Source organism: Glandiceps talaboti, chromosome 13 (assembly GCF_964340395.1).
Source record: "Glandiceps talaboti chromosome 13, keGlaTala1.1, whole genome shotgun sequence".
Taxonomy (NCBI): Eukaryota; Metazoa; Hemichordata; class Enteropneusta; family Spengelidae; genus Glandiceps; species Glandiceps talaboti.
Window position 1 is genome coordinate 14,007,961 of NC_135561.1, and position 13,551 is coordinate 14,021,511.

Below are 13,551 nucleotides of genomic sequence, written 5' to 3' on the forward strand. Positions count from 1 at the left end.
CAACAACGGACAAACAAACAGGCAGGCAGGCAGGCAGGCAGGCAGTCAGACAGCCAGACAGCCAGACAGACAGACAGACAGACAGACAGACAGAACATACAACCACAAATACCTCCTCTGGATGAAAATGACTTCCATCTGCATTTATCTCTATTCACAGGACTTGGGCTTGGCATGACAGGAGTAACATGCCTCGACATGGTCGGGAAATATTTCAAACGAAGGTTTCCACTAGCTGTTGGGATCTCCATGGTTGGGGCAGGTGGTGGCACGTTCGTCTTATCTTTGGTCAACCAATATCTATATGACACCTACGGACTAAATGGAATGCTGATGATTCTCTCAGCTGTAATGGCCAACATTTGTGTTTCAGGCGCCCTCATGAGACCGCTCGGTGAACATCAAACAACGGCATTGACGAAACGAGATTTTACAGGACAGAACAATTATACCAACAGAAACGTTACTTATTTAAAGTACAATATAATCAAAGAGAAAAAAGCTTCACGAATATTACAAAAGATTTGGAGTGGTAACAACCATGTCTACGCAGTCCTTTTACTAGCTGCAGTTTCGCAAGGTATTGGGCAGTTTGGAACAAGTGTGCATATGGTAAGTGTTTATTAGTTTGTGGCAGAAGCTTCACGTGCACGTTCTTCAGTTCCCTCCAAATTTTGCAATGTGGAAGCTTTTCCCTGGTCCTCCTGAATAATAAAAGAACGTTGAAAATAACAAAAAATAGGTTCACCGTCTTTTTTTCAAAGAAGTCGTCAATCCTCTATTTTCCAATAGAGTTAAAAGAGGGGAGGGAGGGAGGGAGAGAGAAGGAGAGAGAGATAAAGATATATATATATATAGAGAGAGAGAGAGAGAGAGAGAGAGAAAGAGAGAGAGAGAGAGAGAGACGGAGGGAGGGAGAGAGAGAGGGAGGGAGAGAGGGAACGAGAGCGTATATATGTAGAGAGAGAGAGATAGAGAGAGAGTGTGTGTGTGTGTGTGCGTGCGTGTGTGTGTGTGTGTGTGTGTGTGTGTGTGTGAACTTAAAATGTCATAAACGCTAAAGTTATACAGTACAAGAGAACATGAACCTATACTAATCTACACCTATCGCCATTTAAAAGATAAATATTTCCCTTATAACCTGTGACCTCTGACTGACTGACGATCTTCTTCCATTTATTATCCATTCTACGCAGGTTAGACGTGCACGTGACTATGGTATCGGTGATATTGAAAGTTCATTTTTGCCGGCAATCATGGGATTAGTTCAAATTGTTGGTCGCCCAGTCTTTGGGGCACTGGGAAATATAACACATGTTAAAGACAAACCATACATTGTATGTGGTCTGACCACAGCAACCTGTGGTCTTGTAACAGCCATGAGTATTTATGTAAAGTCATACACAGGTAAGTGTCATTCTTGAATCATCAAGTCATTCTGTTCTTACTAGGCATTCCTAATAGCATTTGTAGATGGTGAATGGTTAGGGTGTCCGACTTTGGATTGTAGGTTAGAGTCTCGCCGCTGCTTTAAAAAAAATTCTTAAAAAATCTAAATGGTTTACAGTCAACCCATCTGTATGAGAGACCGTGTTGGATAGAAGCTGCTGCAATGTGAACGCACGCAGACACAATTGATAGTTACCCCCCCCCCCCGCGAGTGGAGAAAATATTACCCATTACCCAGCATCACAGATTACAATTTGTGTTATCCATCTATGCATGTCACCTGTTTGTCTATCATAGCTACTACTTGTATCCGCCACTTTAAAGTGACTGAAAGAGGCTATTTCAGACGTAAAATTCGTCTGTGTCATTTATTTATCTATTCCTTACTGGAGCGAGTTACAAAATCGACAAGGTGTTAGTTAGTATTCCCAATAAATAAGTCGTCTTGGTTACCCAGACTCCTGTGGCTGACTTGTGCTGCCTGTGATCGGGTGCTTGATACTAAACCTTGATGCCCGAATGTCTGCATGGCGTTGCAATACATTTAAATGGGTTATTTCATTTAGACTAAATGTAACAAAAAATGCGACCTTGCTATTGAAGAGTAGAATATGCGGTAACGTTTAGGTTTCTGCGTGGTTGTATCAAACAGAAAAGCCGAACAGTATAATTTTCAAATTCACTGTAATACTTCTGCCAAGTTCATTCCTTGTTCCCGTTCTCTCGACCCGTTTCAGTATCTATAGGTCTCCCTCTACCGCCGTTCATATATTCTCTCCCAGTACGCAGTATAGCCTTGCATTGGCCTTGCCGATGATAAAATGGATATCTATTTATTTACGATTGTTAAATAAAAAACTTTACAGTCTGTACGCTGTAGCGTGACGGGGCGCCCTCATGCATCCGAATCGGTCAACACTTAAATGGCTGATATAACGCATGACAGGACAAGTCGTGTCTTACAGACTGAAGTCGGTGGTGGCCTCTTAGTTTGTTAAAAAGCAACCGGTGCAGAGCAGACTGGACGTGATATAGTGCGTACTTGTGCCATACAGGTATCCATTATTATATCTTTCTTTTCACTCCCCTCTATTTATTCCTTGTTATTAACCCCTCCCCCCAATACACACATCGCCCCAGCCCCGTCTCAAATCTAGCTGTTTATACCTCGCTCGTATTCTTTCACAGGTCAGATATTATACACTGTGTTATTTGGTCTGTCACTTGGAGGATATAGTGTGTCATTGCCTACCCTTACAACACACATCGTCGGTAAAGACAAATTTGCCAACCGATATTCGATACTCATGCAGCTGTACGGAATCACTGCATTCCTTGTCGCACCACTCGTCGGTAAGTTTATATACCACACAGACACAGACATAGCCACAGACACGGACGCGGCTAGACACACGTACACGCACATGCATCGAAACTCTAAGTATAAATTAGTATACACATGTCACCCACACATGCAAATAAAGATGCATGTAGCATGCATTCACACACACACACACACACACACACACACACACACACACATACATACATACATACATACATACATACATACATACATACATACATACATACATACATACATACATATACGGACGGACAGACAGACAGACAGACACACAGACAGACAGACAAAAACTGGTGCGCGTAAACATTAGGCGAAGGTGCATTAACACTTTATCGGTATATTACCCTTTCATTGTTTTTACATTCATGATCTTCTCAACTAGGTTGGATGAGGGACATACACGGAGTTTATGATGAAGCGTTCTGGCTGATAGCATTGGCGTACTTGTTGGGTGGAATTTTGATACTGTTGCTGCCTGTGGTCGATATGGCTGTGGAGAAGTCTCAAGAAGGGGATAATAAAAACATAGTAGTTTATTTGTAAACCCGGTGGTGACGCATAGAGGCAAAGTGGGTAACAACTTGCTCACAATACCAGTAAACTACAGCTAAAATGATGTAGGCTTTGTGTTTCACTCACGGGCCATTATGTTTTTGACACAGAGCTAGACATATTTCAACTCTAGACAATAACAGAGATACAAGAAACACAGCATGATCCTTTGTCCAATCACATTGAACACTGATAAGCATTGATATTCTTTCATAGTGCAGTAGAAACAGGCCTCTAATGAACACATTACACATGGACTTGATGATTTTGATGGCTGCAATTGTTTATTTTCTAATTGATAATCAACATTTCAACTTGACTACTTCTACATCCCCCACCTATGTAATTTGCATTAGAAGTTGTCTGAGGGCGTATATTAAATGTCGTAAGTGAAACACCACGTCTACATAATTTTAGCTGTAAATGACTAACAACCATTGCGCAAGAACATTGGTGTACAAAAGACACCGTGACAAGGACAAGAAGGAAATTCACGAGACAGAAATTGCGATCTGATGGGGTCAGATTTCAAGAATGTGCGTAAGTTATTTGTATTTTATATGACGTCCTTGACAACCCATCTTTCTGAGTTGGTTTGAATGTTCACTGAATGCAATTAAGTCTATATGCAAGTGTATCGTTATATTAAAGCGATGACAATGCAGTAGTACAATGAACGCACAAGTCATCAGATCACCACTAATGGAGGCCCAGTATTAGTAGGAAATACAACTCGGCTCAACGTTCCGCTATGCATTTCCTTTCCAAACAGATTACTGGAATGGAAAATCAAATACTCTTTTATAGTTTCAGCAAGATGGGCCTTAATTCAGGGCAGTTTATTTATGCAAGTCTTTTAAGTTTTTAAGTACCTCATCATGGCATTAATATATCTGTAATATACAAAATACGTCCTGATGTGAAATAATCTGTATTTTCATTAAATATTTTCTAGTGTTACATTTTGAATATATATTTCCAAATTTTTCGCAAACAAAGTTTATCATCATTACTTTACTGTATAGACCGTTTTAATAAATTGATATTCGAAAAGAGTTACTTCTATCGTCGGTGGGAATGTTTGTATACTCTCCAATAGTCCTACTGGTTTCGCTAAGGGTGTCTGTATTTCATATTTGAAGAATTTCACGTTGCTGTCCATACGTATTCCCCCTCACAGTTCCTTATCTCATTGTAATGTGGTACGCCCTCATCGATAACATGACAACAACTGCGAACTGCTCAGGCAAAACTAGTCGCTACTGATCATGGAGCCACTGGCAGTGAAATTGTGAACTGAAGCAGGAGAGACAATCCAAAACCAACAAGGTACCTTCTTTTCTAGTTAAATACGAGCATTTCTTTTAGGTTGTTCCGGATTGGCATGACCTAGTTTGGGTTAATGCCGTGCCATATAATTAAAACAAAACAAAAGAGGCGCAAGTTTTTGTCGTATAATAAATACATAATCATGTTTCTTTCTCTCAGATGTCATTCTAAAAATAAAGTGGCCATGGACCATTACACAGCAATATATAGTAACGTACGTACAATAAAAAGTGATACATTTCCAAAATCTTGTTACTATGTAATAAATGTATTATAAATCACACTGTTTGGAATACTAACATTCCCATGACAGATGAGGGAAAAAACGTCAACAATCAAATTCAACAATGTATCGTGTACTTTTGATGTTTTTAAAATCCAAAATGACCTCTTCACTGATTCGACGTATATATGTAAGACATGTGAGTGAGCTGTGTCAAACAATGTGTTGGTGCAGAATATATACGTCACAATGTGCGACATAGACTGTGAAATACATCGACGCATGGGGAGCGTCATTGAGAAGAGCGCCCGCAACGGCCGATCTTTCAGATTATGTTGTATAACCTCGTCGATTCTCTTCGCTGTATACTGATACTAGATTGCGTTCGGACATAATTCTAAATGTCGGCGACGACCGTCTTTTTGACATAAAGTTATGAATCCCTTTCCATTTGGTTGTGGGAGTCGTGCTATGAGTATATCACAAAATGTTGACAGGCCTTTGTTAGGGGGTATAATCCATATCATATACCTATTAGGCCTAATAGTACACAAAATTGTGTTGTGTGGTTCGGATTGCGCTCAATTTTAGAATAGGTGGTGTAGGTAGATTTGTTTTGATTTTTTTTTTCATATGTGAGTGTTTAGTTCAGGTTTTCCATATGGACTATGTGTAACTGGTACTGTGGTTCTTCGTTTCTTCTCATCAGATGTACAGCCATTACAGATTGAAAGAACAGTTTTATATTGTCTTTTTTAAGTTGATGTCAGTTTCCAAATCCCCTATTTCACAATTTTTGACATTTTGTTATTTTCTTCTCGAATATGTAAAAAAGAAGAAGATTAGGGTCGGCATTGAAAAACTAGGTGGGGTCGGGTAACCGGAACCAAACAAATTTTTTTAGGCTTAACATGAAAACAAACTTTGTTCCTATTTACAGCCGAACTTTTACTGTTCAGCATTCTTATGTATCTCAGCTACTGGATGTTGTTACTGTGCCTGATCGCGATAACATCGAATGGCATATAGTCGTACGGTTCACTCTAGGCGATAATTTGCGCAATTTGTCCGAATCCATCCAAACTTGTAGCACGTGAGATTACATGCTAATACGACTTTAGCCATGTCGACACGTCGTCTAGGAGAAGACATTTATGCAACTGGTTCCGTTGTCAGTAACGACAACCTTGCAGGGGGTGTCGTGAGTTACGGCAATGCCGATCGGACGGACAAGATTGTCATCATCGCTGTCAATACGGCAAACGAGTCGGCCATCAGGAGCAAATTTCTGGACATTCTTCAGATCGCTGTCACACGTGTAGATATTGTCGTAAACGTCAACAGCCACACCTCTCGGATTACTTAGCTGGATTCCTCGTCTACCGTTTGAAATTTCAGCAATTGGTTTTCCGTTGGAGTCAAAGAGTTGCAGACGTTTGTTGTAGTAGTCAGATACAATGACCCTCCCATGACTATCAACGGCAACAAATTCAGGGTGATCAAATTCACCGCGGTCACTTCCCATACTTCCGAAATCTGAGATCAGATCAAATGTACTCCTTGAATAAATGTTAATACAATGAGTACGACTATCAACAACATACACCATACCTTTGGATTTGTTCAATGCAATGCCACAAGGAACTTTCAGTTCTTTTGTTCCAAAGCTTGACCTCTTTGACCCCTTTTCATTTCTGACCACAACTTTGCCTTTATTGAGGGCACCAGCATCGACGCTCACCAAGTACATGTCGTCATCATAGGCCACATCTCGCGGGAAAAATTGTTCTTTCAGTTCGACATTCTCAGCTGTGGTCCCATCTCCCGACTTTGATGCCTTAAAAAGTTGAACTCGGTGGTTTCTGTGGTCGGCTACGGCTATGTCGCCGTTTTCATTGACGGTAGCACCGTACGGTAGGTCAAGTTCGCCAAGTGTTGATCCTTGACGACAGAATGCACGAGTTAGTCTCCATGGACACAGCTGTAGATCAAAGTTGAGAGGGGAATCATCCACCTTAATTGCAAGCTTATGAAGACCACTTGATGTACCGATAACTTTCACACCGTGGATGTCACCAGTTTTATCGCTGCTAATTTTGACAACCTCCAGCTTTCTAATCTGGTCATGTGGATTTCTCAACACTGCTGAAATAGCCTCTTCTCGTTTGCCCATCACTTTGACAATAGGTACCTGTAGCTCTTCGCCAACCCTAATGGACTTTGGCAATCTCAGTTGACTACCCACAGTTGTAGATTTGGACTTAGGGGTGACTAAACCTCCCTGTAAATAACCAAGACATCCCTGAAGCTCGATGTCATCTGCTGTGAACGATGCAAAGTCGTGAAGTTTACTACCTTGCTTTCTTTCATATTGGGAGAATTCATCTGTCTGCGCTAGGATTTCTTTATAGGGTAACATCATATGATCTTTAGTACCATGGTTTAGTAACATTGTCACTACCTTTTGGGTGAACATCACATGTTCATCTTTCTTCTTCAACTGATTGACTTCCTCTGAGAGCTGACATTTCGCATCTTTGTAGTTTTCCTCTAGGTCATTCAGCAGTTCCTTCTCCTTACTTTTGATTTCCTGTCGTAGCTTCTCGAGTGTTGCCTGTGTGTGTTTTTGTATTGTGTCTCGTGTTTGCTGATACTTTTTAGCATACACATTAGACATTTCCTCGGTAATCAATTTGCTCTGTTTAACCTTTTGCTGTACATCTTTGAGATCATCCAACTTTACTTTCAAAGTTTCACTGAACTCCTTGGCTGCATCTTTCAAATCAATGAAATCGTGTTCTGGTTTTGTGTGTTGAACGTAGGTACACGTTAGACATATTGGTACGCCACATGTCCGACAAAACAGCTTCACAGGATCTTCTTCATGATATAGACACATCGCCTTGGGAACACTCACACATTCTTCGAAAGTGCCCGAGAAAGTTTGCACGTGATGTTGACTGTGTGATGTTCTTGAACACTTCTCACAAATGTGACATTTGCAATCTGTACAGCTCATACTTGGAAGCTTCACAACACACGTCTCACATTTATATTTCCCACTCTTTCTTCTGGCAAGAGTCATTTCTTGTACGATATCTGCTATAAAGAAGGGTTTTAGATCTTCCGACTCCGTCTGGAATTTTTGACTGCATTTTTGACAGTACAGCTCACCACTTTTCATATTTGTCTTCAGGCAGCTCTCACAACATCCATGTAGACACGGTAGCATTCTCAGCTTACCATGTTGTACCATTTTCATACAAAGGACACAGGTTATCAGCCAGTTTTCCTTGGTGTCCGACACCTCTTTATGAACTGCAGACATTTTCAAACAATGTTGTGGTCCTCACCCTCACAAACCTGGATTTATAAAGATAAAATCACAAAAAATCACACACACAAAAGAACACAACACTGCTAAGTGCATAATACTAAGCATGAGGTGAGACTGTACTTATCTGCAATGCATTTTTTCATATGCTTAGGCGAAACCAAAAAAAACAACATTTCTCTAACCCACAATGATCATTCTAAATATAGATTTATAAAAGATGGCAAATCTGGCTTTGAAGGGGCCTGCTGTACAATGTATAACATTCAGGTAGTCTACACCCGTGGTTGGAACAAGGAGTAAACATGACGTCATCACCGTATCGTTCTTTGTTCGTCTATTCTTTACACCCTTAACAATTCTTTGTGTTCATCCGGGTCACTTTGACTGAACGCCTTTGTATGGTACAACCTTCATCGTGTTGTGCTAATATAATAACAATAGGCAATAGAAGTCTATAGTATGACTGTATGGTATGAAATATAACGAACGTTGCGCAGTGTCGGAAAATTCCATGTATGTTTAAGCAATAACCCTAGAACACTTTTATACAATGATTTGCTATAAACAAAGACGCACATAGTGCACACAGCATATAAATAAAACGCCGGGGCTGAACATTGTACGTATGGACGACATGACCTTCATAGTTCGAGGATGTTGTTGTTACTATTGTTCTATATTCGATTGTTATGCGCAAATACCGAGTAGCTTGCCAACATTGTCGGTTGCATGTTGGTGTAGGGTCTATGGTTGCATTCAGCGTGTTATGATTTGTTATCCCGTAAATACAACCCAGGACCGGATGCACCTTTATGACAACATATGCAGGGAAAATACTTGTAGTGAGTTATGAAGCCACCCATGTTACAATATAGCTATCTATTAGTTTACGCATGGAAGTATAAACCACGTTATACTTCCATGGTTTACGTTTCCAACAACACGGTACTGTAATATATCGGTCTGCTATGTATAGACACGGAGGTAAGAATCTCTACGATTCACTGTCGAATAAGTATTTATGCAGCAAAATAACGAAAACGGCAAATACCTTCTAGTTGATGAAATATATCTTGAAAAAATGCTCTCAGAATCGTAAATGTATCCAATCGCAGAAACGGCATTACAGGAAATCAGAACGTTGTCGTAGCAGTAAGCTCATGGATTCCTTCCATTATTGTAATATCACCGCTGTCCCCCAGCAGTTGAAGGCAGGAGTCGACAACCGTACACCTTTTTTTTCACGATTGTGAGAAACGGTTCTTCCCAACCAACCACGAATGTCAGTCGTGCCTGTTCGATGTTTGACCAGATACACAGCAGATAACGGTCGGAGCGTCGGTCAGTACGTGACGTAGCGTGCTCGTCGTTCCATATCTCCCCTGTCAACGTTAACTTATCTCTATGAGCATAGACGTTACACATTATGCGCTGATCGTGATTTAATTATGGATATTTTTACTTCCGGGTCACCAAAGAAAAATGACAATAACTTTTGTAACGCAACTGTCTGCGTTATAATTAGTCTATAACAACATACAGACATGAATTTCGTGCCACGCTACCGGCCATAAGAAGCCTGATAGGGCTGAACGACACGACGTATCTCACAGTCTAGTGTTGCGTAGGAGAATTAGACAAATTACTCTTTTGGTACATGTATATACAAATGTATTCGGGAAAACTCGCTGTGATTTTAATACCTGACTAGCTCTTTTAATCTACTGTACATGCATTTGTTTTGGTTTACAAAAAATAGCGGAAAGATAATTTTTCATTTTGGCTTTTTTCCCCTTTTTTTTGGTGGATAAACATTTTAAACTCCGGCGTACTAGTACTCTTAAGCTTATAGCGGCATCACAAGTATTGATTTACTCCATGATTTCACGACTGAAAGTAATTTTTTTTCTCCACACTGATTTAATTGGACCAAACATTGCTGCATGTAGAAAGAAGGGCCCGACATCATCGGATATTGAGAAGTGTACGCCAGACTCTTCTTCTTCAAGTCTACATAATTATATCTAAAAAAATACATTAGATGTAAAAAAAATAAAAGTTATTCCAATGTCTGAAAGGGGGCAAAATAAAATATAATATTACTTTATTCACAAATGATAACACAAGTCTGTTTAGAGAGTGTCATATTCATATATGATATTTATATATAAATGGGAAAACACAGAATCTTTGCAGACAAACAGCACAGAATCCGACGTGACCTTTGACCCGATTGTCCTTCACTATTGTTCAGAGAACAAAACAGAACAAAATACACCCCTTTACATTGAATAAGCCGTTGGTTCTACGTCAGCCCACTATCAACTGACAACGGTTCAAAGGGGGTGGGTGGAGTGATGGTCTGAAAGCCCCTCCCCCCCTCCGAAATATTTTGCTCATGATTTTAACCAACTTGAACAATTAAAACATTCCTCGTGGCTTCGCCGCAATACTTCCTAAAACCTTAGGCTAGATTTAGTGATGAGTTGGATGACAACTATGCAAATCTATTTGTATATGCCTTCCTCTCTGTCTGTATTATATCTCTCTAGTCTCTGTTTGTCTCTCTGTTGACTTTCTCTCTCTGTCTCCTCCTGTCTGTCTCTCTGTCTTTGTCTGTGTCTATGTCTGTCTGTCTGTCTGTCTGTCTGTCTGTCTGTCTGTCTGTCTGTCTGTCTGTCTGTCTGTCTGTCTGTCCGTGTGTGTGTGTCTCTCTCTGTCTCTGTCTCTGTCTGTCTGTCTGTCTGTCTGTCTGTCTGTCTCTCTCTCTCTCTCTCTCTCTCTCTCTCTCTCTCTCTCTCTCTCTCTCTCTCTCTCTCTCTCTCTCTCTCTCTCTCTCTCTCTCTCTCAAACCTTCAAACCTCAAGTGCAGTCGTTTAGCTTGTAGTTTACAAAATTGTACATTTCATTTACCTACCACGCATTTAATTATGAGGCAGTCAATAACCAACCAAGCAAATGTGTGTGCCTGTCAAAATATTTCTGAATGGGTAAGTTAAAGCATGGAGGATAATTTCTCCAAGGTTAAAGTTTAGGTAATATAGCCACACCGTATAATAATGGATTGACGCGAGTATAATTGGGGTATTGAAGGCTATTTTCAAGTCCATGACTTTCGATAATGTGTATAATTTGAAATTTTATGCCACTAAATGGTCTCTTGCATGTCCTTATTTTTAGGAAAGTGCTTACTATAGGAGGGGACACCCCCTCTCCCCACTCGCTATCATGGTGGATGCAGTTTCTAATCACAATCAAGATATATGGGGGGGGGGCGTCACTATGTTTTAGAATATTGAGTGATAGGGGCAGCCATTTTTTTGTTTTACAAGAGGTAGGATAGTGACATTTAGTCAGCCCGATGGAAAAATCCACCCCAGGCCAGAGAAAATGACCGGTCCCTTAGTTTAATAAGGTGTACCATACTGTAAATCTCTGAAGTGGATATGATGGGGGGGGGGAGAGGGTTTTGAGAATTCTTTTTGACCAAAATGATTTCTCCCCAGGTCCCCCCCCCCTCCGTAAATTCTGATCTCAGCCTTACTTTTGTTGCGACAAAGCCAGTGTAAAATGAGATATACAATATATACAATCAGTAAAAACTTGCCTTGGGACCACTTGGAGACTATGAGTCATCAGGAGGGAAACTGATGAAACTAAAAGAGGCATCCCTTATAAAATATAAATAACACTTGTTTCTTCTGTGATCGCGCAACTCAAGTGAATGGACTTGCCTGATCACAGCAACAAGTGTTATTTTACCCCTTTGATATATAATTGGCTAAAATACGCCAATATTATCGGTATTTTAGTGATACATATCTCGGGGAAACAAGTGCCTGTGAATTACCCATAGTGCCTCTATCATAGTGTTTATCACTATCGCCCTTTCTATGTCGGAGGTCGTCTGGGTAAGACAATTCGAATTTAGTAACTATCACTCTCCTTACTCGTTCCACCATTGACCATGTTTACAAAATACCTTAAATGTGGCATAGTGTGAAACAAGTCAACCAGGTTTTTTTACAATGCGCTCTAAAAACACTGGAAGCAAACCCAATTGTACTGGGGATATAAAACATTGATTTCATTCATTCATTCATTCATTCATTCATTCATTCATTCATTCATTCATTCATTCATTCATTCTTTCATTCATTCATTCATTCATTCATTCATTCATTCATTCATTCATTCATTCATTCATTCATTCATTCATTCATTCATTCATTCATTCATTCATTCATTCATTCATTCATTCATTTTCGTAACGTACTTAATATTTAATATTGATTTTTTTTCTTCCATTCCTAGAAAACATTCATCTGAATTAGTTCGCCATCTGGCTAAATGAGTGTATGTAACACCAAGACTGACGGTCGCCGGACGGACGGACAGACAGACAGACAGACAGACAGACAGACAGACAGACAGACAGACAGACAGACAGACAGACAGACAGCCAAACAGACAGACAGACAGACAGACGGACGGACGGACGGACGGGTGGACAAATGCAGACATATACAGACATAAAAGTTCATTCTCACAGACGAACAACACTGCGCATGCCTGTTTGGTAGCGGCGATATAAAATATTATATGACATTTAAGATCTGTCTTTCTTAATTCAAATGTTAAAAGGTCAATAGGTCAATAAGAAGAAGTAATGTTACAGCACACAGGGACAAGAATGGAACCGTTTTGTAAAGTTAAATTATAATACAAGGTTCCATGTAATAAAGTGATGATTTGAAATCTAGTGGGGTTTATTTCGAAATCAATTTTAATGAACCACCTTCACTATACTATGACTGACTACCTTATTAATTATTTATGAGTTAGCTGTACTGAGCGCCCTCAACCGGTGACCCTTCCGCGTCCCCACTCACCATGAAAAAGAATCCCACATTTTTGCCAATGTCCCGTCAGCATCGTAAAGGTGTACACACGTGACAATATCCCATTAATTTTGTAGCATACCGTTGCCGATGCAGACATTGGTGAAAACGTAGGAGTTTTAGAATTTGAAACTCTAGAAAGAAATATTAATTTCTGAGATGAGAAGTCAATTAGCCATTTTGGTATAGTCAAACAGTCCCCCCTGATTGTAATTAATTATGTTATCTTGTTTTTAATCAAGCGGGAAATGACTGTCGTTTAAAAATGAAATTTCGGAAATTACTTTTTTAATTTGGAGAAATCGCTGAAGTAAGCTTATGATTTGATTTCGGTTATTTAAGCAAGTATGCAAATTAAACAACGAAAGGAAATTGAATGAACAGATAAAATACT

General features: G+C 39.8%; 2 protein-coding genes across 2 annotated transcripts in view; both read right to left on the minus strand.

Annotated features, from left to right (window-relative positions):
* The window catches only part of LOC144444286 (monocarboxylate transporter 12-like), a 154,469-nt gene that overhangs the window by 84,786 nt on the left and 56,132 nt on the right, over positions 1-13,551 (minus strand). The gene's annotated exons all lie outside the window — the stretch shown is intronic.
* LOC144444846 (E3 ubiquitin-protein ligase TRIM71-like) lies at positions 6,058-9,632 on the minus strand. The gene is made up of 2 exons (XM_078134398.1): positions 9,308-9,632; positions 6,058-8,282 (listed from the first exon to the last, which is right to left on the minus strand). Exon 2 carries the CDS (start codon positions 8,245-8,247, stop codon positions 6,058-6,060), a length of 2,190 nt encoding a protein of 729 aa, XP_077990524.1. The 5' UTR covers positions 8,248-8,282; positions 9,308-9,632.